We start from the raw sequence: 24,726 nt of genomic DNA, 5'->3' as shown, positions 1-24,726 counted from the left end.
TAAATATCTACGCACCCAATTTAAATGCTCCCAGATTCTTGAAACAGACCTTACTCAGTCTGAGCAATATGATATCTGATAATACCATAATAACAGGGGACCTTAACACTCCTCTTACAGAGCTGGACAGATCCTCTAAACAGAAATTAAACAAGGATAGAAGAGACTTAAATGAGACCCTAGAACAACTGTGCCTGATAGACGCATATAGAACACTCCATCCCAAAGATAAAGAATATACATTCTTCTCATCACCCCATGGAACATTCTCCAAAATTGATCATATCCTGGGACACAAAACAATTATCAACAGAATCAAAAGAATTGAAAATTTACCTTGTATCTTCTCAGACCATAAGGCACTAAAGGTGGAACTCAACTCTAACAAAAATGCTCGACCCCACCCAAAGGCATGGAAACTAAACAATCTTCTGTTGAATAACAGATGGGTGAAGGAAGAAATAAAACAGGAAATCATTAACTTCCTTGAGCATAACAACAATGAAGACACAAGCTACCAAAACCTGTGGGATACTGCAAAAGCAGTTTTGAGAGGAAAATTCATTGCTTTAGATGCCTACATTCGAAAAACAGAAAGAGAGCACATCAACAATCTCACAAGAGATCTTATGGAATTGGAAAAAGAAGAACAATCTAAGCCTAAACTCAGTAGAAGAAAAGAAATATCCAAAATCAAATCAGAGATCAATGAAATTGAAAACAAAAGAATCATTCAGAAAATTAATGAAACAAGGAGTTGGTTTTTTGAAAAAATAAATAAAATAGATAAACCATTGGCCAGACTAACGAGGAATAGAAAAGTAAAATCTCTAGTAACCTCAATCAGAAATGATAAAGGGGAAATAACAACCGATCCCACAGAGATACAAGAGATCATCTCTGAATACTACCAGAAACTCTATGCCCAGAAATTTGACAATGTGAAAGAAATGGATCAATATTTGGAATCACACCCTCTCCCTAGACTCAGCCAGGAAGAAATAGAGCTCCTGAACAGACCAGTTTCAAGCACTGAGATCAAAGAAACAATAAAAAAATCTTCCAACCAAAAAATGCCCTGGTCCAGATGGCTTCACTCCAGAATTCTATCAAACCTTCAAGGAAGAGCTTATTCCTGTACTGCAGAAATTATTCCAAAAAATTGAGGAAGAAGGAATCTTCCCCAACACATTCTATGAAGCAAACATCACCCTGATACCAAAACCAGGAAAAGACCCAAACAAAAAGGAGAATTTCAGACCAATCTCACTCATGAACATAGAAGCAAAAATTCTCAACATCACCCTGATACCAAAACCAGGAAAAGACCCAAACAAAAAGGAGAATTTCAGACCAATCTCACTCATGAACATAGAAGCAAAAATTCTCAACAAAATCCTAGCCAATAGATTACAGCTTATCATCAAAAAAGTCAATCATCATGATCAAGTAGGCTTCATCCCAGGGATGCAAGGCTGGTTTAACATACGCAAGTCTATAAACGTTATCCACCATATTAACAGAGGCAAAAATAAAGATCACATGATCCTCTCAATAGATACAGAAAAAGCATTTGATAAAATCCAGCATCCTTTTCTAATTAGAACACTGAAGAGTATATGCATAGGTGGCACATTTCTAAAACTGATTGAAGCTATCTATGACAAACCCACAGCCAATATTTTACTGAATGGAGTAAAACTGAAAGCTTTTCCTCTTAGAACTGGAACCAGACAAGGTTGTCCTCTGTCACCTTTACTATTCAACGTAGTGCTGGAAGTTCTAGCCAATACAATTAGGCAAGACAAGGAAATAAAGGGAATTAAAATGGGAGCAGAGGAGGTCAAACTCTCCCTCTTTGCTGACGACATGATCTTATACTTAGAGAACCCCAAAGACTCAACCACAAGACTCCTAGAAGTCATCAAAAAATACAGTAATGTTTCAGGATATAAAATCAATGTCCACAAGTCAGTAGCCTTTGTGTACACCAATAACAGTCAAGATGAGAAGCTAATTAAGGACACAACTCCCTTCACCATAGTCTCAAAGAAAATGAAATACCTAGGAATATACCTAATGAAGGAGGTGAAGGACCTCTATAAAGAAAACTATGAAATCCTCAGAAAGGAAATAGCAGAGAATATTAACAAATGGAAGAACATACCATGCTCATGGATGGGAAGAATCAACATTGTTAAAATGTCTATACTTCCCAAAGCAATCTACCTATTCAATGCCATTCCTATCAAAATACCAACATCGTACTTTCAAGATTTGGAAAAAATGATTCTGCGTTTTGTATGGAACCGGAAAAAACCCCGTATAGCTAAGGCAGTTCTCTGTAACAAAAATAAAGCTGGGGGCATCAGCATACCAGATTTTAGTCTGTACTACAAAGCCATAGTGCTCAAGACAGCATGGTACTGGCACAAAAACAGAGACATAGACACTTGGAATCGAATTGAAAACCAAGAAATGAAACTAACATCTTACAACCACCTAATCTTTGATAAACCAAACAAGAACATACCTTGGGGGAAAGACTCCCTATTCAATAAATGGTGTTGGGAGAACTGGATGTCTACATGTAAAAGACTGAAACTGGACCCACACCTTTCCCCACTCACAAAAATTGATTCAAGATGATAAAGGACTTAAATTTAAGGCATGAAACAATAAAAATCCTCCAAGAAAGCATAGGAAAAACACTGGAAGATATTGGCCTGGGGAAAGACTTCATGAAGAAGACTGCCATGGCAATTGCAACAACAACAAAAATAAACAAATGGGACTTCATTAAACTGAAAAGCTTCTGTACAGCTAAGGAGACAATAACCAAAGCAAAGAGACAACCTACACAATGGGAAAGGATATTTGCATAGTTTCAATCAGACAAAAGCTTGATAACTAGGATCTATAGAGAACTCAAATTAATCCACAGGAAAAAAGCCAACAATCCCTTATATCAATGGGCAAGAGACATGAATAGAACTTTCTCTAAAGATGACAGACCAATGGCTAACAAACACATGAAAAAATGTTCATCATCTCTATATATTAGAGAAATGCAAATCAAAACAACCCTGAGATATCATCTAACCCCAGTGAGAATGGCCCACATCACAAAATCTCAAAACTGCAGATGCTGGGGTGGATGTGGAGGGAAGGGAACACTCTTACACTGCTGGTGGGACTGCAAACTAGTACAACCTTTCTGGAAGGAAGTATGGAGAAACCTCAAAGCACTCAAGCTAGACCTCCCATTTGATCCTGCAATCCCATTACTGGGCATCTACCCAGAAGGAAAGAAATCCTTTTATCATAAGGACACTTGTACTAGACTGTTTATTGCAGCTCAATTTATAATTGCCAAAATGTGGAAACAGCCTAAATGCCCACCAACCCAGGAATGGATTAACAAGCTGTGGTATATGTATACCATGGAATACTATTCAGCCATTAAAAAAAATGGAGACTTTACATCCTTCGTATTAACCTGGATAGACGTGGAAGACATTATTCTTAGTAAAGCATCACAAGAATGGAGAAGCATGAATCCTATGTACTGAATTTTGATATGAGGACAATTAATGACAATTATGGTTATGTGGGGGAAACAGAAAGAGGGAAGGAGGGAGCTGGGTGGGGCCTTGGTGTGTGTCACACTTTATGGGGGCAAGACATGATTGCAAGAGGGACTTTACCTAACAATTGCAATCAGTGTAACCTGGCTTATTGTACCCTCAATGAATCCCCAACAATAAAAAAAAAAATTTAACCAAGCTCGGCGCTTGTATATCAAGTGGCTAAGGCGCCAGCCACATACACCTGAGCTGGCGGGTTCGAATCCAGCTCTGGCCTGCCAAACAACTACAACCAAAAAATAGCCGGGCGTTGTGGCAGGAGCCTGTAGTCCCAACTACTTGGGAGGCTGAGGCAAGAGAATCGCTTAAGCCAGGGGTTGGAGGTTGCTGTGAGCTGTGATGCCACACCAGTCTACCCAGGGCAACAGCTTGAGGCTCTGTCTAAAAAAAAAAAAAAATTCGACCACTACTGGCTTGGCACAGGTTGCTCAGTGGCTAGGGCGCCAGCCACATACACCGGAGTTGGAGGGTTCAAACCCGGCCTGGGCCTACCAAAACAACAACAACAACAACAAAATAGCCAGATGTTGTGGCGGGTGCCTGCAGTCGCAGCTACTTGTGAGGCTGAGGCAGGAGAATCGCTTAAGCCCAAGAGTTTGAGGTTGCTGTGAGCTGTGATGCCATGGCACTCTACCCAGGGTGACATAGTAAGACTCTGTCTCAAAAAAAAAAACAAAAAACTTTTTTTCAACCAATACAAAAAACATATAATTAAAAGTGCCACCCCCCCCCGATTGCCAATGCCCCTCTCCAGAGGCAGTTCTGTAAACATTCTCAGAGACTCTTGCAGAGAATTTTTACTTATACATTTAGTATGTCTTTTTCTTGTTTTCTTCACAGGAGAGCATATATATGCACTCTCTTGCATTTTACTTCTTTCACTCTAAAAATCATATTCCCCCTTTTTCCAGAATGATACCCTGCTGGTTCTCTGTCTGGTAGGCTGTCTTGGCTGCCACTCCTTTCAGCTGACCTGGAAAGGTTGAAGTTCCTTCACATTCATCATTTGAGCCTTCTTTTCGTCTTCCTTAAACTTTTCCACTAATCATTTTATCTGCTCCCGACCCTGTAAGTGCCACCCACATATGTGAACAACGTCCATAGTCTCTAGCTGGGACTTTCCTCTGACCTCACACTGAGTTGCCGTTTCATAGCAGCAATCATTTTGAAGTTAACATGATCAATGCCAGCAATTATTTTGAAGTTAACATGACAAACATTAAACTCTTGATCTTTCCCCTAGATCGGATTCTTTCTCCTTTCCCACTGCAAAGAGTCACCAAGTTATGTAGCTATTGTCCCTTCATCATATTTGGAATCTGTCCGCTTTGTTGGCTACTTGCAGCTCCCCTCAGGAGGGCTAAGGCAGCCTCCTACCTGGTCACATGAATCCATTCCTGTTTCTCTTCAACTCACTTCTCACATGTTGGTCAGCACGATCTGGAACATGCAAAGCTGATGAACTATGCCCCTGCTTTCAAACCCTGTAGTAGGCTCGGTGCCTATAGCATAGTGATTATGGCGCTGGCCACATGCACAGAAGATGGTGGGTTGAAATGCAGCCCGGGCCAGCTAAAACGACAACTTCAACAAAAAAATAACGGGTGTTGTGGCGGGCACCTGTAGTCCCAACTACTCGGGAGGCTGAGGCAAGAGAATGGCTTAAGCCCAAGAGTTTGAGGTTGCTGTGAGCTATAACGCCACGGCACTCTACCCAGGGAGATAGCTAGAGACTCTGTCTCAAAAACAAACAAACAAAAAACCCCGAATCCTGTAGTACCTTCCATGTTGCCATTGGTGTGAGCTTCAAAATCTTCAGGCTACCCTTTAAGATATGGGAAGTTCACACTCCAAGCCAGGACTGACCACACTGAACTCCTTCCAGGCTCTGCCTTTCCCTGGAAGCCTCCCCTCCTCCCCACTGTCTGGACTCATCCCTACCTGTACTTTCAAGGTCACTTCCACACAATGTCTTTGCATTCCAGTTAACTAGTTAGATGTCCAGGCTTACCTCTGTTGTGATTCAGTCTTTTCTTAGAAACTCTGAAATGTTGAGTGGGACTGTGATGCTCTTGTTCATCACTGCTGCCCTGGTATCTAGAGGTGTAAGTGCTAACTGGATGAACAAACAAATGCCCTCCTTGGACCTGCTCCCACCTCCTGGGCAGTACACGCCTCCTGCCTAGGCCAACATACCTCCCAGTGTGCAGTGCCACACAGTGGTTGAGGACTTGGGTTCTGGACAGACTGGGTTTGAGTCCAAGCTCTGCCAACTTTCTGGCTGTGTGACCTTGGACAAAGTGCTCAATCTCTTTGTGTAAAATGACAAGAATAATAGTATCTAATTCACTGAAGGATTAGAGAAAAAACACTCAGTGTTTAGCACTGACTTTGGCATTTTCTCCTCGCATTCATTCATTCCCCGGCCATTTCAAACCAGGGCTACTCTCAGCCAAGGTAACTGTCCTGTACTGTTTTTATTGTTTTTAGGACAAGTCATTTCCAGCTACAGTTTTAAGTTTCTGAGAATGGATATCTTGTCTGCTTTGTCTACTGCTTCATACTCACAGACTCTGCAAGAGTAGAGTCAAAACATACTTCCTAGTGTACTGAGGAGAGCTAAGACTCAACATGGATAGGAATAGCTTTCCAAATTTATTTTTCCAGGGATAATTCACAAGTATAGAAAAATTGATTTTTACAATTTTCATTTTTAGATTTTTAAGCTCAGTACAAAAACCTGAGATTTTATTTTATCTTGAGACTCACCTGTTAAACCTAAGATGGTTACAAAATATAGACATAATTCCATAGTGAGGCATGAAGGGTAAAATGCTAGGACAGAACTTATCAATGAAAAGATGAAAACAAAATTTTAAATTAGGAACTATTTTATAGCAATTTAAAAGAATGAAAATTAGAAAACTTTCCATCTTGCATACTTTTTCAGAATCCTACACTATAGATGGTGACTCCATTTCCCTTTTAAAGTAAAAAGTATTAATAAGCCAGAGTTTAAAAGGGGGGGGGGGGAAGGCTCAGAATCTAAGCCAGGTTTCTGACACATGGGGGTCACAGAATAGCAGGACACATCCAGGTGCTTGGTTCACCTGGGTGCTAGGCTGAATTTCCTCTGGAGACTCCTGTGCAAACTTTTTACACAAATTTGTAAAATGAAATCTCTCAGACATGTTTCAATGAAATTAAAAATGAACTTGATTCAGAATGAAAGTGTGATTTAAGAAACCTAAGATAAGGCGGCGCCTGTGGCTCAGTGAGTAGGGCGCTGGCCCCATATGCCGAAGGTGGTGGGTTCAAACCCAGCCCCGGCCAAACTGCAACAAAAAAATAGCCGGGCGTTGTGGCGGGCGCCTGTAGTCCCAGCTACTCGGGAGGCTGAGGCAAGAGAATCGCGTAAGCCCAAGAGTTAGAGGTTGCTGTGAGCCGTGTGACGCCACGGCACTCTACCAAGGGCGGTACAGTGAGACTCTGTCTCTACAAAAAAAAAAAAAAAAAAAAAGAAACCTAAGATGATAATAAAAATTAAATGCCTTTGATTGAAATCCTAGAAAATCTCCCAATCCTGCCCTCGAAGGGCACAATCACTTCTATAATTGAAGACGGTATGTTAGATGGCTAAAACAGACTGTATCCAACTCAGCAGGTTCTATACAAGCCATTTATTTGAAATGCCAACTAATGTAGGATAAAGTCAGTGTTACATGCTTATCAGTAACAGTAGAAAAATAGAACCAGTGAAAACCTCTGTACAACTGCAATGGTACTCAAAAGAGAAATGTATTGTTTTACAATGCTTCACACGGACGAATTCAAGTTTGGAGGTACCTAAATAAAAATACTATATATTTCTTTAAAAATCACTATGTACAATTGAAGCGTAAACAAGTTTTACAAAGTACTGGTTATGCAGGTTGTAGAAAACACTTGCATAGGACATGAAATCAGTTTAAGAAAAGTTTCTGAGCCTTTAGCATTGAAGGCACTTGACTTTATACCAATAACAGCACAACCACAAGGAAATGCAATGTTATAGAAGATGTCACCTCTCTCAAGTACAGATGGGACACATACACAGCAAGCAGAGTTCAGCCACCTGTCTAAGAGCAGGATTCTGTACGGCCTGCCCATAAGTCAGACACACAGGCACGTGCAGGTATATGTGATGAAGCTTCCAGAGCTTATCTAAACTCTTAGACAGAACTCACATAAACACACAAACACAAGAGGTTATTTCCAAGACACATACTTGCAATGTAATCTTTCCACAAAAAATGGCCACAGCATTATAATATTCAGAATATGGAAAATTGACAATAGAGTCTGAGGGTTTTCTAGAAGAAAAAACAATCAAAAGGTTGCTAATATGGTAACTACATAACAGCTATGGCAATCTAAAGGATGAAAAGACATTTCCTAAAACATTGTTCATATGACAGTGTTAATGGACAACAGTAAAATACCCTTTAGCAGAGTGCCTGGTAGTTCTTTAGTGAGATTATCTGTAATGAGGTTTTAAAGTAAATCATTTAGTAGGCAAAGTAAACCATTGCAGAACTGGGAATAGCACCCATCACTGCTGCTTTAACAGTAATTACAGAAAGCTGAAGTCACCCGAACAATTAAAAAAAAAGTCAAAAAGCATTTCCCTTTGAATTCAGTCCTAACATAAAAATACAAATGTTTCTAAATTAACTGCAAAGTAAGTATCTTACAAGTATTTCATGAAACATATTTTTCCCTAAAAGGCATATTCAACACTGTAAGAAAGTATTTCGCTGGGTCGTTACTGAGCAATGTTAGTCTTTCAGCTCTAGAGACTGATGCACAGACGTCAGCATTCAGTGCCACTGCAACGGCCAACTGCGCGGCTGCTGCTTTACGTTCCGCGTCATCATCTGAAGTCAAATGTACATGTACTGTGCCATTGCTAGAACTTAAACAATGAATCAAAAGAAAACCCAATAAAGGATGACAAGTGTACTAAAAACAGAGTTTTTGAGGAAGTAAAAGCAAGAATTAGGTAAAATTTCATGGAGAATTCTACACAAAGATAGAAATATAAAAAACTCACTAAAAATCCTTAAAGCCAAACAGGTTATTGAAACATCAGGCTGGCTTAGGTCTAGAAACATATGCCTAGAAATAAAGCTAAAGGGGGCATGTGAGAATGGGTGTGGAGAATTTAAACAATGTTTTCAATAAATTTCCCTTTAATGCTATTTTTTTCCCTTAGAAGCCACAGGTGACTCTGATGTAAGTTATTCATCAAAATCACAAAGCAATAACATAAGAAAAAGACCAACAGTATCTTCAAGAGATTTGAATCATGTCTTTCCACTCTAGCATTTGAATGGTAGTTTTCTAACTCAATACACAGTGGGCACTGATGTGGTGATTGTCTGATCGGCCTGATTGTCCTTGGCCTCAAAAGGAGATCTGGTAATTCTGTGATTTGGTTCTCATTAAATTTCTATACCAAGTAAAAGCCAGTTCCCAGGGGCTAAATTTTATATTATGCATGTAATTTTTTTTTTCTGAGAACCTTTCTAAGACTTCACATTTATCTTAGTACAGCATTAAAAAAGATTTAATAGATGGGTTCAAAAGCCAGAGGCATGTAACTATTCAACCTACCCTATTAACCATACTTCACAAGATACATTAATAGTTCACTGACACCTACCACCCTAATGCACACAAAACCAAGTTTACCTTCTGCGAGTCACCTCAGTCTATAATCCCACAGATTAAAACCAGTTTTCCTTCTGTACACATAATTTAGCCAAATAAGCTACTAAACTGTTAAAAGCAAACTTCATAAATTAAGTAATATGATGAACAGTGGTCACTTATTTTTATAATTATATTTCAGGAAATGAAAGAATACTTCACGAATTTTCAGGAAGAATGGTGTGGGATCAACAGCTGTGCTCAAACATTTGAAAAATTCTTATCTGCAGTACCAGCACAGTACAGTCTGACTCAGAACATAAATTTAAAACCATATCAAAACAATTCATGTCAACACATACACTATATATATAAACAAACATTAAAGAATATGATGGAATTAACAATTTTTGTTTCTGGAGACAGACTGAGACTGGGCTTTAAGAGACACCATCATCTATTATGAATGTTAAACCTCTTACAAATGATAACAGAATCCTATGTTTTTCTGTCTTAAAAAAGAAGCCCCGAAGGCGATGCGGAGCCAACCATACAGTAGATGAGTGTTAGCTCTGGGAGACTGGGCATTCAGCCTGTACTGTCACCAGCATGGACAAGAGCACTAGCAGCAGCTAACTGGTCAGGCAGCAGAACAAGCGGCAGCAGTTTGCCGGTGAATACAGACACACTGACACGCCCCCGCCTTTGAGATTATCTCCTGTTAGGATTTCTTAAAATGTCAGATTATTCCTGAGTGTATATCCACAGGGTAAGGTAGGAAAAGACTGTAAGAGAAACTACAGTTTGGGGAGAAGTCAGAGTTTTTGACACCCAATAGAAACCTATTTACTTCAAAGTGCATTCATTTATATGGTAGCTTGTAAAGGCTCCCTAGCCCTGCATAGTTTTAGAGTGAGTGTGAGTGATTTGTAGTTCTATAAATATACATAAATAGAAAAGAGGTCACCAAATATCCCCCCAAACAGGAGGGAATTTTCAGGAAGTCTCTTTTCTTCTAAGTGCTACGGTTGTGTGTATGTGTTTATAAAAAATACAAAGTGAATGTTCAAATAATGTCAAAGTGAATTAAAAACCCAAATACTAATATATTTACATTGGAGCATAAGAAAAAAACAGTCCTTAGCTCACACATTGCCCTTCCAAGGGAGAGAATCTTAAAAGATCCCATGTGCTCAGTGGTTCAGTAAATGCCAAACCAGCGTCCCCTGTGGAGTTCAAGTAGGACATGTAGTGTTTAACTGAAAACAAATTTTCTCTTTTGGTGACAAAGCATTATGCATTATACAACAACTTTTATAGGACACCAAGATTCAAACATACTTAGAAAAACATTTAAAAGAAATCATGCTTACAAACACCAATAACATCCATAAGACTGAAGCCCTTGTTTTTTTGTTTGTTTTTCCATCGAGAGCAAGACAACTGAAGGCAGCAGGCAGTCAGCAGCTGAGAGCTGACACTCAGGACCAGCTTCCCATCTGTGTGACCTTGAAGTCACTTCACTATTTCCACTGCCTTATAATGCCAAAGTTCTGATCTCTAAATAACTCATCTAGTGACACTCTAATCTGCACTACCAGAATTTTTTTTAGGAATTCTAACAGTGTCCACATTGTGAATAAAGCAATAGCGTGAGCCCAGGACAAAAGGTTTCTCTTTTTTCTGTTCTTCACTGAACCAACAAACTGCAGGGGTGTGAAGACCAGCTTCCAGGACTTCCCAAAGAAGAATGACATGAGATGTACGGAGACTGAGCAGGAAGATGTCTGAACTAAAACAATTACTGAAAAGAGAGGAGTGTTTTGATGTGCTGTTCTTTGGAACTTCTATAATTAGAAAATAAACACAGAACTATTTCATAAGAAAATACATCTTAGTGTGCAATCCAATGCACATGGATAGGTAGATGAAAGATAAAATGCAAAAAAGTATGAAAATACAGTCCTTTAAATGTGGCAATAAAGTTTAACATACTGATATAAAACCAAGAGAGATAAAACAAATGTACGAGTGCAAAAAAATTCCACTTATAAAGAGAAAAAAAAAGTGCCAGCTTGCTTGCTCTTAAAAATGCTTCCCCACATAATTGTTCAAACACAAAATAGACAGATGCAGCATTAAAACAGAAAACCCCTTAGCATGCCATCTTTAATAAACATATATACACATAAAAACTAGAAAAAAGTTAAGTTAAACTGTGTTATCAGCTGGCATCGATAAACTGGTCTGTAAGTTGTTGGGTTACATCATAGAATAGGATGTTTCACATCTCAGGCACAGACGACTTGAAAGTTGCTCTTAGAGGGCAGACTTTTTGTAGAGGAAGTCTGGCTTGCTTGGTGACCTCCTTCCTCTGCTTACTGAATCTTCCCTTTCCAAATCTGTATTTCTCTGAGCTCCATGGCCCATGGACTCATTGTCTGCCAGTCTTCTACTGGATCTCTCTTCTGGTGTTTCAGAGCTACATGCAGAATGTGAAGGTCTGTTAGGAGTCAGCCCAAAAGTCAAGTCAGTTTCTACTGTCGTTCGTCCCCTGCTATGGGCTGGGCCAGTACCAGCATTTTCTGGGGCTCCCAGAGGAAGAAAGTCTGACCGCTGGGGAGGTTGTTCAACAACATCCAGGTGTATTGGCTCATTCTTTTGTCTGTGTAGATGCCCGTCAGGGGAAAGTGGATATTCTCTCCTAGCTTCTTCCTGTTTTTTGGGTGAGGTCTGGCTAGGCAGGCAGGCTGACTTTAAGCCACTTGGTGATGCCTTATTGTGGCTATACAAATCGGGACCCAAATATCCACCTTGTGAAGGAGAAGGGGTGCGTCTGCCAAGAGCAGGAGTAGAAGGTCTGCAAGCAGCACTAGAGAAGTCATAGAAATCTGGGTATTCTTGCTGATTTTCTCTAGCATCTGTTTTTTGCTCTAGTGTGTGTTTTTTCCGAGAAGTGTGTGTATGCCTCTGCGGAATACACGACAGATGCGGGGGAGGCCCTGGTACTGCTTCAGAAACTGACTGGCTTAATTCTGTGTCTACAGCAAGCTCTGGAAGCCTCCTGTCCTTGAGTGATAGTGTGGACACACCCACGGCGATATCAGGCATCAGATCATTCAGCACAGGCTGTGTTCGCTGTAGGCAGAGACAAAAGGGGCAGAAGGGTATAAAAAAGGCTCATGAATTCCCTTTTGGAAAAGGGTGTTCATTGGTTGTTTCCCAATTATGAAAGTAATGTATGCATATTTTTACAAATTATAAAAATACAAAAAACTATAAAGGCAAAAAAAGCCCCACCCCTACCTTTCCCTACCAGAGATAACACTGTTAGCATTTTGAGGTCTTTATTTCACCTTTTTTTCTTTGTGTATATATTAATTTTCACAAAATTTAATGCATATGTAATTTTGCCACTCTATTTTCTTTGAGATCAGCATTTAAAATGATCTAACTTTCACCTTATTGATGAACCATGATTTAGTTAACTACTCCCCTACTATTGTACATTTAGGTTATTTCCTGTTTTTCATTATTACAGTCAAGACTGCAATAAACATACAAATAAATAATCTTTAAAGGGCATCTTACTATGTTGCCCCGGTTAGAGTGTTGTGGCATCAGCCTAGTTTATTGCAATCTCAAACTTCTAAGTTCAAGCGATCCTCCTGCCTCAGCCTCATGAGTAGCTGAGATGACAAGTGCCTGCCATAAGGCCCAGCTTTTTTTTCTATTTTTAGAAGAGGTGGGTTCTTACTTTTGTTCAGTGTGGTCTTGAACTCATGAGCTCAAGTAATCCTCCTGTCTCAGCCTCATGGAGTGCTTGGATTACAGGTGTGTACCACTATGCCCGGCTTTTAAATGGAGTTTTATTTAAAATATAAAGTGTAGAACCTTTTTTTTTTTTTTTGAGACAGAGTCTCCTGTGTTGCCCTCAGTAGAGTGCTGTGGCATCACAGCTCATAGCAACCTCCAACCCTTGGGTTTAAGTGATTCTCTTGCTTTAGACCCCCAAGTAGCTAGGACTACAGGCACTGGCCACAACGCCTGGCTATTTTTTGGTTGCAGTTGTTATTGTTTAGCAGGCTGGGCCGGGCTTGAACCCGCCAGCCTTGGTATATGTGGCTGGCGCCCTACTCACTGAGCTACAGGCGCCAAGCCAGGTAGAACCTTTTTAATTGGAGAACTGATGGCCAAGTCAATAGGATTGGAATTTCATTTATCAAACACTGACCTTTGTGATTCTGGGGTGAGGAAGAAGCAAAGGGAGTAGAACGAGAGTAGGTATAAGAAGATGAGACATGGTTATGGACTGGGGAGGTTAAGGCAAGAGAATCATTTAAGCCCAAGTGTTTTAGGTTGCTGTGAGCTCTGAGGGCGACATAGTGATACTCTGTCTCAGAAAAAAAAAAGGGGGAGGGGGGTAAGACACGTATCATACTTTGATCCAAGGTGTGTACTAGTCCATACCTTCCAATAAGCCACATTTTAATGAAGCTTCCATGAAGAGATAAGTCTTTTGTTTTTCTCTGTATTAAATGTTACTGATGGCACATGACTAAGTAGAAAGTCTTAAAAATCACTATTTTTTTCAATGTTTTATATAAAACAAAAGTTCAATCTGTAATACAGTACAAAATCAAGCAAAGAATCCTCTCACTTTACTACCTCCTAGCCATAGCTACTGTGATTCCAAGTCAAACAGGTGCTCTGATTAGCTTATGAGAGGCAGAGGCGTGCATGGAGACTCATTTTCTCCAGGCTTTCTGAATGGGAAGTCTTTTCCACATTATTTATGATGGTATACTACACTTAGCTCTAAGTAAATTCCCATTCTTGTCCCATGAAAGCATTCACTAGAATGGTAGATTGTACAGAATGGTAGAATAGAAATTAGGGACAGATTCTAGACATGTGTGGAACTGGCATATCCCTGTGCACTGCGCGCTAACCTCTCCCTTCCCAATCTGGCAAATGAACATAAGCTAAAGAAGACACTCAACACCACTATCATTTGTACCTCTGAGTCTTCTCTCCTCTTGTCCTTTCTCACTCCCTTAACACTAACTTTTTTCTCTTTTCCATACCCCTCAAGTCTATGTTTTCAGCTTACAGGTAACACTTCTGGACACTGCTGAGTCCCACTGGGGGCACTGGGGACAAGGTAATTGCTTCCAATACTCCATAAATGTTTAATTTTAGGCAGTTGACTTACCATTTGTTTTTCAGATGCTATTGTTGTTGAGGTGGGGGCTGCAGTGGCAGCAGCCATTGTCTGCCTCCCCAGCCCTGCTGTGTTGGTACAATCAGGCGGTGCTGCTTTAATTCCTGGCAAGTAGACTGGGGGAGGGCCAGGTTTAGGAGCTGTTCTGGAGTGGAACAGTGAATGATTACAGGGATAAGAAAATGAACGTGAAGGATGCTGACTGGGAGGTCTTTGTTTCCAGCTTGCTTTCAGTTGGTTATGGATTGGAGTAGCTGGGGGGTGGTAGGGAGGTGGTGGAGGTGGCAAAGGTGGATGGAAGGCCACAAAAGAGTCCAGGTCTGTAAACATGGTTTCTGCAGGAGGGGTACTGTTAATGCGACATCTCCCAGGCTGTCTCATTGTCAAGAGTGGACTTTCATCTCCAAAGCGTTCATCAGGAAAGAATTTGTGAGGATTCTAAGAGAGATTAAAAAAAAAAGAAAGAAAGAAAAAAAGACATTTATTAGAAGATTCCATAGATGAGAAATTTATAGGCTGAGAGAATTAAGTGAGGCACCTAAGAAAACCACATTCAGCAAGAGTGAAAGGCACAATGAATTTTGCTAGGCCAGAAGCCCAAGAATTAATGACCTTAATAACAGTATAAAAGGACAAAGAGCGACCTATATAGCTTAAGACACAGCTATCAAAGAAAGCTACTCAATCGAATATTATAGCAAGCAGGTAAGTCATCTTTTGTAAGACTATGTGATAATACACAAATAGGTAATATAAACTATTTCAAATATGTCTTTTCTAAGAACACAAGATTAAGGAAGAAAAGGCTTACAGCTAAGGATCTTCTAGAAATTTTCTGGCAAAATATCTGTACATGCTCTGAAATAAAAACTATAACATACTATTCCTTACCCATTATACATGACTAAGTTTAATATTTTGATAAATATTATATGAAGAATACTTACTTTTAAACAATTTAAGATATCAAATTTAGACCCAATTTGGAATGGGAAAAGGAAAAGAAATGAGAAGAAAAACCAGACTACTTATTTTAAGGATGTAAACCATAGCAAAAAATGAGTATCAAGAACTTAAAAATGGCCAGCTACCTTGCGCAATACTACGTTTACCCTTTTAAAGGGCAGAAAATATGTTTCTTTCTGAGACAGGATCTTACTCTGTAATCTGGGCTAGAGTGCCGTGTGTCATCATAGCTCACAGCAACCTCAAACTCCAAGGCTCAAGTGATCCTCCTGCCTCAGCCTCCCAAGAGGTGGAATTACAGGTGTGATTTTTTCCTGTTTTTAGTAGAGACAGGACCACACTCGGGCTGAGGCTGGTCTCAAACTCTTAGTCTCAAGCAATCCTTCTGCCTTGCTACAAGAAAATGTTTCAGTCATTTGATCAGATGAAATTAAGTTTTATTTATGGCTCTGATTTAGTGGCTGTGTTCAGACTACTTTATACATTTTCTCTTAATTGCAAAACCAATGCCATTGCTCTTACCTATTACTTTCTAGAAATAAATTTTTTTTTTTTTTGTAGAGACAGAGTCTCACTATACCGCCCTCGGGTAGAGTGCCCTGGTGTCACATGGCTCACAGCAACCTCCAACTCTTGGGCCTACGCGATTCTCTTGCCTCAGCCTCCCGAGCAGTTGGGACTACAGGCACCCGCCACAACACCCGGCATTTTTTTGTTGCAGCTTGGTTGGGGCTGGGTTTGAACCCGCCACCCTCGGCATATGGGGCCGGCGCCCCACTCACTGAGCCACAGGCGCTGCCCTAGAAATAAATTTTTAAGCTAGGTTTAAAAGAAAAAAAAGCACTCATTCCATAATTCTTTTTTTTTTTTGAGATAGAGTCTCACTATGTTGCTCTCAGTAGAGTGCTGTGGTATCACAGCTCATGGCAACCTCAAACTCCTGGGCTGAAGCGATTCTCTTGCCTCAGCCTCCCAAGTAGTTGGGACTACAGGCGCCTGCCACAATGACCAGCTATTTTTTTGTTGTAGTTGTCATTGCTGTTTAGCAGGCCTGTTTGAGCTGGCTTGAACCCGCCTGCTTCAGTGCATGTGGCCAGCACCCTACCTGCTGAGCTACGGGCGCCAAGCCCATTCCTTAATTCTTGCTCCCTAAAGCAAAAAATTTCTTTCAAGGGGGAGGAGACAGGGGGAAAAAGGGGGCACTATCTGTAAGATCTCTAACTATGGCAGTAGACCAAACCTAAACCTAATGACCAAACCAGGCAGAAAGAGCAGAGGAAGTTTAGAACTTTCTACTTCCTCTGTCATCTCTGTTCGTGTTTGGGTATCCACATCACGGAACTTTTTAGCAGTCACCACTGTTTGCTTGTTAGGTACCACACAGGTAGTTGCTTTATTATGTTGTGCTTTGGATATTCACAATAATCCATGTTACAGGTTAAGGGAACTGATGTTCATGGTGGTTAAGTATCTCATTTCAAATTAATTGACTAGTAAGCAGCAGAGACAGGATATAAACCCAGATCTCATTCTAGACCTCAGGTGCTCAGTCTAGTCCACCTCTCACCAGGAAGGACCTGCAGGTTATCAAAGATGCCAGGGGGCCAGGCGTGGTGGTTCGTGCCTATAATCCTAGCACTCTGGGAGGCTGAGGCGGGTGGATTGCATGTGCTTATGAGTTGAAGACCAGCCTGAGTGAGACTATTCTGAGCCGTGGCCTCCCACAGTGCTAGGATTATAGGTGTGAGCCAAGGTGCCAGGCCGGCCAAAGGTCCCTATTTAAATAGTTTCATGTTGTTTCCTACCTGCAATAGTTCTGCAGCAGCATCTGCAAGACCAAACTCTCTTAGTACTCGAATCTGAATCTCATAGCTGACAGTGGCGCCTTCCCCACAGTTCAGTGCGTAGGCCCTCTGAACCTGCTCAGTGTGTCGGAGTTCCTGCAGCCGTTTGACCATGTCTTTCATAATGAGGAGACAAGGAACTAGAAGGAGAAAAATAGAATGCAGGCAAAATTCCTGAGCTACACAAAAGACCACCCAGTGAGCACAAGGAAAAAAGCATGTGTTTCGAACTAGAATCTCATATAAATACTTTAGATAGCATTTTAATTTCCCACAACATAGTAATTTATATACCTCTACTTAGTTTAAATTTTCACTGTGCCCAAAAGGCTCTTGATCATATCAAACACCTCCTGAGATGTATTTTAGTTCACAGCATAAAATTTTGCTTATACATATTTTATTCAGAATGTTAGGAAATACAGTAATATAGTAAGTCTTTAAATATATATTTCATTTATTTATTTACTTAAGAGACAGGGCTAGAATGCAGCAGCATGATCACAGTCACTGGAATCTTCAACCCCTGGGCTCTAGCAATCTTCCTGCCTTGGGCTCCTGACTATCTTGAGACTATAGGCCTGCACTACCCTGCCCGGCTAATTTTTCTATTTTTTTGTGGAGACAGGGTCTTGCTCCTATTCAGGCTGGTCTCCAATTCCTTGTCTCAAGCAATCCTCCTGCCTTGGCCTCCCAGAGTGCTAAGATTATATCAAATAAATTTTTGAGTCCTAACATACCAGGGATTGGACTTGGGTGTTAGGATGCATAGAATGAAAAACACGATCCTTACATATATGGCCTTTCAGATTTGAATGTGGGCAAGGACCATACCCCTTAGTTAAACAACTGAGAGATAAGCCTTATTTTCCTGAGCATACTCATGAATGTCTTTCGGCTTCTGAGATTGAGTTCTAAGATTAAATTATGCTGAATTCATTACAAGACAGTGCTAATTACCAAAGCTCTGAAAAGCTGTACACGTCAGCTAAAAAATATTTCTCTTCATACTGTCATCTAAATAAATAGTGCTATTTCTTTTCTTTCTTTCTTTTTTTTTTGTAGAGACAGAGTCTCACTTTATCACCCTCAGTAGAGTGCCGTGGCATCACACAGCTCACAGCAACCTCCAACTCCTGGGCTTAGGTGATTTTTTTTTTTTTTTTGGCCGGGGCTGGGTTTGAACCTGCCACCTCCGGCATATGGGACCGGTGCCCTACTCCTTGAGCCACAGGCGCTGCCCCTTAGGTGATTTTCTTGCCTCAGCCTCCCAAGTAGCTGGGACTACAGGTGCCTGCCACAATGCCCGACTATTTTTTTGTTGCAGTTTGGCTGGGGCTGGGTTTGAACCCACCACCCTCGGTATATGGGGCTGGCGTCCTACCCACTGAGCCACAGGCACTGTCCAATAGTGCTATTTCTGTTGCTGTAGTTTCCTGGTTTTAATTTATTTATTTTTTGAGACAGAGCCTCAAGCTGTTGCCCTGGGTAGAGTGCTGTGGCGTCACAGCTCACAGCAACCTCCAACTCCTGGGCTCAAGCGATTCTCCTGCCTCTGCCTCCCAAGTAGCTGGGACTACAGGTGCCCGCCACAATGCCCAACTACCTTTTTGGTTGTAGCCGACATTGTTGTTTGGCAGGCCCGGACCGGATTCGAACCTACCAGCTCAGGTGTATGTGGCTGGTGCCTTAGCCGCTTGAGCAACAGGTCCGAGGCTCCTGGTTTTAATTTTAAATCTTACAATGGCAATTGGCAAGAGCTATGTATTTCTGATCACCAGATTACCGATGTTCTCTTACCTTAGAAATTGATACTAGAGCCCTTAACATTAACTGATGCTCTAAAAGATTTTGGACACAACAGATATACCTCAATCTATGGCCAATTCTCTCAAAATCATAAGACATAAGCCTATGTTGCAATAAACTTCATAGTAGTTCTTGGGAAACTGGATCTCTAGGAAGCTCAAGGTGATTGCATTTTGGGAGAACATACATAGACTCAAAGGTATAAGTAAAGGTCTTATCATGTGAAAATAGTGTGATGAAAAAAGTCTGAATTTCTCAATACTAGTGGTCCTCAACAGGGGTGATTTTCCCTATAGGGCATATGTGGCAATGTCTAGAAACATAATGTTTCCAAAACGTTATCACAAAGGGGTATGTGTGTATATATATACTACTAAATCTAGTTAGTACAGGCCAGGGATGTGGCTGAACACCATATGATGCACAGGATAGCTCCCTCTACATGGAATTATCCATCTCCAAATGCCAATAGGGCCAAGGATGAGAACCACCAGGCTAAACTAAAAAACTGTATATACTCATTGCTATAAAATAAAATATAAAACAAAAACCTTAGCTTATAAGTATTTATTCTTTTTGTTTTGTTTTGTTTTTGAGACAAAGTTACTCTGTTGCCTTGGGTAGAGTGCCATGGTGTCATAGCTGACAGCAACCTCAAACTTCTGGGCTCCAATGATCCTCTTGCCTCAGCCTCCTGAGTAGCTGGGACTATAGGTTTCCACCACAAGGCCCAGCTGATTTTTCTACTTTTTTTTAAGTAGAGATAGGGTCTTGCTCTTGCTCAGGCTGGTGTTGAACTCCTGAGCTCAAGCAATTCACCCACCCCCAACAGTGCTAAGATTATAGGCGTGAGTCATGGCACCTGGCCAGTATTTATTCTTAAAGGAGGACAAAGTATAAAGGGGACTGCAATGTGGAGAGAATTAGCATATATATAGGGCTTCAAACATTAGCAATTACAAAAAATAAGGTTATTCATTTAAATATAAATGCCTAATAAGCTGCCTTACCTGGAATTTCATTGGCTACAACTGAAGGAGGGCTTGACTGGTTACTGCTGATCTGCTGGTGGCTGATCATGTGACAACATTGCGGTACAGCATTATTGACCATGTAGAGTGTATCTGGCACATTGGACATTCTGACCATACGTAAACGCACAAGATCTGTTTGTTCCACCATCATCTCATCTAGCACTGACTGAAATGATAATTTAGGATTAACAGAATCAGTCAACTTCATCTGTGTTAAGCATTTAGAGGAAGATTGCCTTCGAAATAAAAAATATTAAAGACTGATAGTAAATTTAAGGCCTAAAGATAAATCTGATTTTTTAAATTATTAGTCTCAACTAAATCTATCTCACCAAATTGCAGAATGACCCAAATGAGATAATGTATAAACAATTTTTTTTTACATTTACTGGGAGAGATGATTATCTTCTTAGGTGAGGGCACAGCCATCTGAGGAACACGGACATTCCAGAGGGAAGTCTGCTTAGCTTTTGGCTGGCCAGTCTTGAGGGAGAAGAAATAGAGGTCTAGTATATAACAGACCATTTATCACCAGACAGAACCTTTGTGAAGGCCTCAGCTGGCTAAGCAACATTAAGCACTGCACTTATTTCAGAAAGAGCAGACCCAACCATTCTGCTTCTTGTCTATGTTTTAGAATTATTTCAAATGCCAATTACTCAATAAGATGCTAAATTATCAGCCTAGTCAGTAAAACAGACTTCCCACAAATCCTTTCATATATATCAAAGTAGGAATTCTGGCAATAAAAATGAGAAAAATTTTAGACAACTTAATTCTATACCCAAATACACTGTTAGCCTGATAGCTATTTTAGAAAGCTTATGGTGATCTCTTAGCCCCCCACCCCCCGCCTTTTTTTTGAGACAGAGTCTCACTATGTGGCCAGTATGTTGCCCTCGGTTGTCTCCGTCGTGGCATCACAGCTCACAGCAACCTCAAACTCCTGAGCTTAAGCGATTCTCTTGCCTCAGCCTCCCAGTAGCTGGGACTACAGGTGCTCGCAAACCCTGGCTATTTTTTTGTTGCAGTTGGCCCCAGCAGGGTTTGAACCTGCCAGCCTCCGTATATGTGGCTGGCGCCATCCCCCCATCCCCCGCCTTTTTTAAAGAGACAGGGTTTTACTCTGTTACCCAGGCAGGAGTATAGTGACACAATCATAGCTCACTTCAGCCTTATACTACTGGGATCAAGTAATCGTCCTGCCTCAGCTTCCCAAGTAACTAGGACTACAGTCATGCATGACTGTGCATGGCTAATTTTTAAATTTTGTTGTGTGTGTGTGGTGGGGTCTCACTATATTGCCCAGGCTAGTCTTGAACTCCTGGCCTCAAGTAATTCTCCTACTTTGGCCTCCCAAAGTGCTGGGATTATAGGCTATCATGCCTAGCTGATTTCTTACTTTTAAAGACTGCCAATTCCTCAAAAGGCCACACCAAAGTTCTTACTGCTGAATATATCTAATAAAAATTATAGTGTCTCACTTTGACATTACTGTGTTTTCTTGAAGAATTCTTTATGTTGTAGTATATATAATGCCAACTTTTTAAAAATAGTGCAAGGGTCTTTTATATTTTACATCTGTTATGTTACGAATTCACAGGGAATAGGTTCCAGCAGCTCAGGCTCCTTTCCACTGGTTCTCATAACGTGTGCTACTCTGGGTGGAGCAGGCTGACACTTCAGTGGAGCCCAGGTACTTTTCTCTTTGGCTTTCTTCTTTTTCTGATCATTTTCTTTCACACATTTCAGGACACTATCTCAACTCTAAGAGTGCTTAATATGCTCAATACACACATTAATCCTTTTGCCAAGAATCTTGCCCTTTACTTGGTTGTCTACAACTCGGCATGACATTTTGAATAGTACCCATTCTCTTGGTGTCTACATTACCATCTTTCTTGTAGATTTCCATATATGTGGCCAAAGGAACAACTCTAGGTTTTCTAAAAGACCTAGAGAACATGTATCAGGTGTCTCTCCTCTTTCCCTTTCTGTTTGTCATTTTGGTGAATTACTGGAAGATGGTGTCTCTGGCAGAAAGGATAATGCAAACTATTTACTTAATAAGACTGAATTCTTAGTTTGTACAGTTATTCTAAAACTAAACACAATTTCCAATAGTCAGCTATTACAGAAATATAAGACATCATGGCATTCCTTTAATTTACAAAGGGAAACAAAAATGTGTGCAATCTTCTTTCAGAGCATTTCCCCATTCCCAATATGACAAAATATTGACAACAATTTTAGTAAAATGATGACAATTTTCAAGGCAACCAGGAAAAATATAAAATGCATTTTAATATGACCTAAGTTTTAAAAACATGCTTGATAATTAAACATTTCAGAAAACTATTCTGTTGAGTAGTCAAACTAGAATTTACTTTTATTTTCCTTATTATGGGAAATATAGGCTAGTTCCACATATTTAAATACTATAATAAACCTCTTTGTGCATATGATTTACATTTACTTCAAATAGTCATTACCTTTGCTTCTTCCACATAGGGAGAGAACAGTCGAGGACGAACATATATGCCAGCATTTTTTTGCCGTAACCAGGCATTTGATTTTCCACCTTCTGTTGTGGGAAGCATGTCTGATGGAGGAGTACTGATCAAGCCTCTTTTCATCTTAAAAAAAATTTATTTTAGATAAACCAGAGATCTGTGTAGCACTACAATGTTACCAAGATAAAAATATTTATACCTATAAATAAAAATGTGCAAACTTCACCATCTAAATAAAAACTTAGCAATGTAGGCGAAATTTAGAAATACTTCAAAAGTTTAATAATATTTAAAGGATTCAACAATAAAAACATGCTATAATTTCCCTTTTTTTCCTATTTCTTTGAGACAGAGTTTCACTTTGTCACCCTCAATAGAGTGCCATGGCATCATAACTCAGCAACCTCAAACTCTGGGTGCAAGTGATCCTCTTGTCTCAGCCTCCCAAGTAGCTGGGACTACAAGCACCTGCCACAATGCCAGGCTATTTTTTAGAGATTATTGAGTCTTGCTCTTGTTCAGGTTGGTCTCAAACTCCTGAGCTCAGGCAATCCACTTGCCTCGGCTTCTCAGAGTACTGGGATTACAGACGTGAGCCACTGCACCCAGACTTAAAAATTATTTTTAACTAGTAAGATATAATGTTATTTAGTATTTAGAAAATAAAGAAAAAAAATTAATGCATCTACTACAACTGTTGATATAGTTCCTTTCAGTCTTTTCCAAATGAATTTTTACATAATTGAATTAGAATACATACAAATACATATTTTGTATCTTCCTTCTTTCATTTATATTCCATTAGCATTTTGTATGTTGCTATATTTGTCTTTATAACCATGGTTCAAGATATTCTACAAGATACTCTGTTGTGTAATCACATTATAATTATTTACTTTTGGTTTAACAGGTGACAAAACGAAAAAAAAATTTTTTTTTTTTTGAGACAGGATTTCACTCTGTCACCCAGGTTTCTGGAATGCAGTGGTGTAATCAAAGGTCATTAAAACTATCAGCTCAAGCGATCCTCATATAGATCCCCAGTAGTTAGATGTGCATATACCACCATACCTGGCTAATTCTTTACAATTTTCTTTTTTTTTTCATTGTTGGGGAGTCACTGAGGGTACAAGAAACCAGGTTACACCGATTGCATTTGTAAGTCCCTCTTACAATTCTGTCTTGCCCCCAAAAGGTGTGTCACACACCAAGACCCCTCCCTCCTCCTCTCTCTCTGCTCTCCCCTTCCCCCACCATGTCATTCATTGTCATTAATTGTCCTCACATCAAAATTGAGTATATAGGATTCATGCTTCTCCAGCCTTTTTTTTTTTTTTTTGGTTTTCTGCCCGGGGCTGGGTTTGAACCCGCCACCTCCGGCATATGGGACCGGTGCCCTACTCCTTGAGCCACAGGCGCCGCCCGGATTCATGCTTCTCTATTCTTGTGATGCTTTGCTAAGATTAATGTGTTCCACTTCCATCCAGGTTATACAATTTTTTTTTATAGAGATGGGGGTCTTGCTACGTTGCCCAGGCTGGACTTGATGTTTTCTTTTCTTTTTCTTTTGGTATGTTTGTGATTACTCATACGACTAAACATTATTTTTTAAATCAGAGATTCCATAAATATTTAATTGTTTTCTTCTAGTTTTTACATTTTCAATTTAACATTCTATTCTTTAATCTAACAGGGATTAGTTTTGTGTGCAAGTGAAATGATGACTTAATTTTAAATGAATTTCTTCCTCTCCTGCTATCAGTTAATCCTGTATGACATTGATTTGTGACAGCTTGTTTTTGTTATGTTTGTTGTATTACCTGGGACCTTTTTCTGGACCATTTTGACTTGTGAGCATTTAAAATTTTTTTTTTTATTTTTTATTTTTAATTTCAGCTTGCTTGTTCATTCTTCATTTGAAGTACTTTTTTTTGTTGTTGTTGTTCACTTTCTTTCTTCTTTTTTTAGATGTTCTTTCTCTGGTGATGCTCTGTCCCC

The 24,726-nt window shown here is 40.0% G+C and overlaps 1 protein-coding gene across 1 annotated transcript in view; it reads right to left on the bottom strand.

Annotated features, from left to right (window-relative positions):
- Nucleotides 1-7,312: 7,312 nt before the first annotated feature.
- BTBD7 (BTB domain containing 7) overlaps nt 7,313-24,726 on the bottom strand; it is a 123,175-nt gene continuing 105,761 nt past the window's right edge. The window contains exons 7-11 of the mRNA XM_053602522.1: nt 22,708-22,851; nt 20,192-20,381; nt 17,334-17,512; nt 14,554-15,000; nt 7,313-12,476 (exon numbers count right to left, since the gene is read on the bottom strand). Coding sequence (XP_053458497.1) covers nt 11,658-12,476; nt 14,554-15,000; nt 17,334-17,512; nt 20,192-20,381; nt 22,708-22,851 — 1,779 coding nt within the window. The 3' untranslated portion in view covers nt 7,313-11,657. The remainder of the gene's footprint in view (nt 12,477-14,553; nt 15,001-17,333; nt 17,513-20,191; nt 20,382-22,707; nt 22,852-24,726) is intronic.

This window comes from Nycticebus coucang, chromosome 9, assembly GCF_027406575.1.
Source record: "Nycticebus coucang isolate mNycCou1 chromosome 9, mNycCou1.pri, whole genome shotgun sequence".
Taxonomy (NCBI): domain Eukaryota; kingdom Metazoa; phylum Chordata; class Mammalia; order Primates; family Lorisidae; genus Nycticebus; species Nycticebus coucang.
Note: the sequence above shows the minus strand (reverse complement) of the source record. Positions and strands in the feature narration are given on the sequence as shown.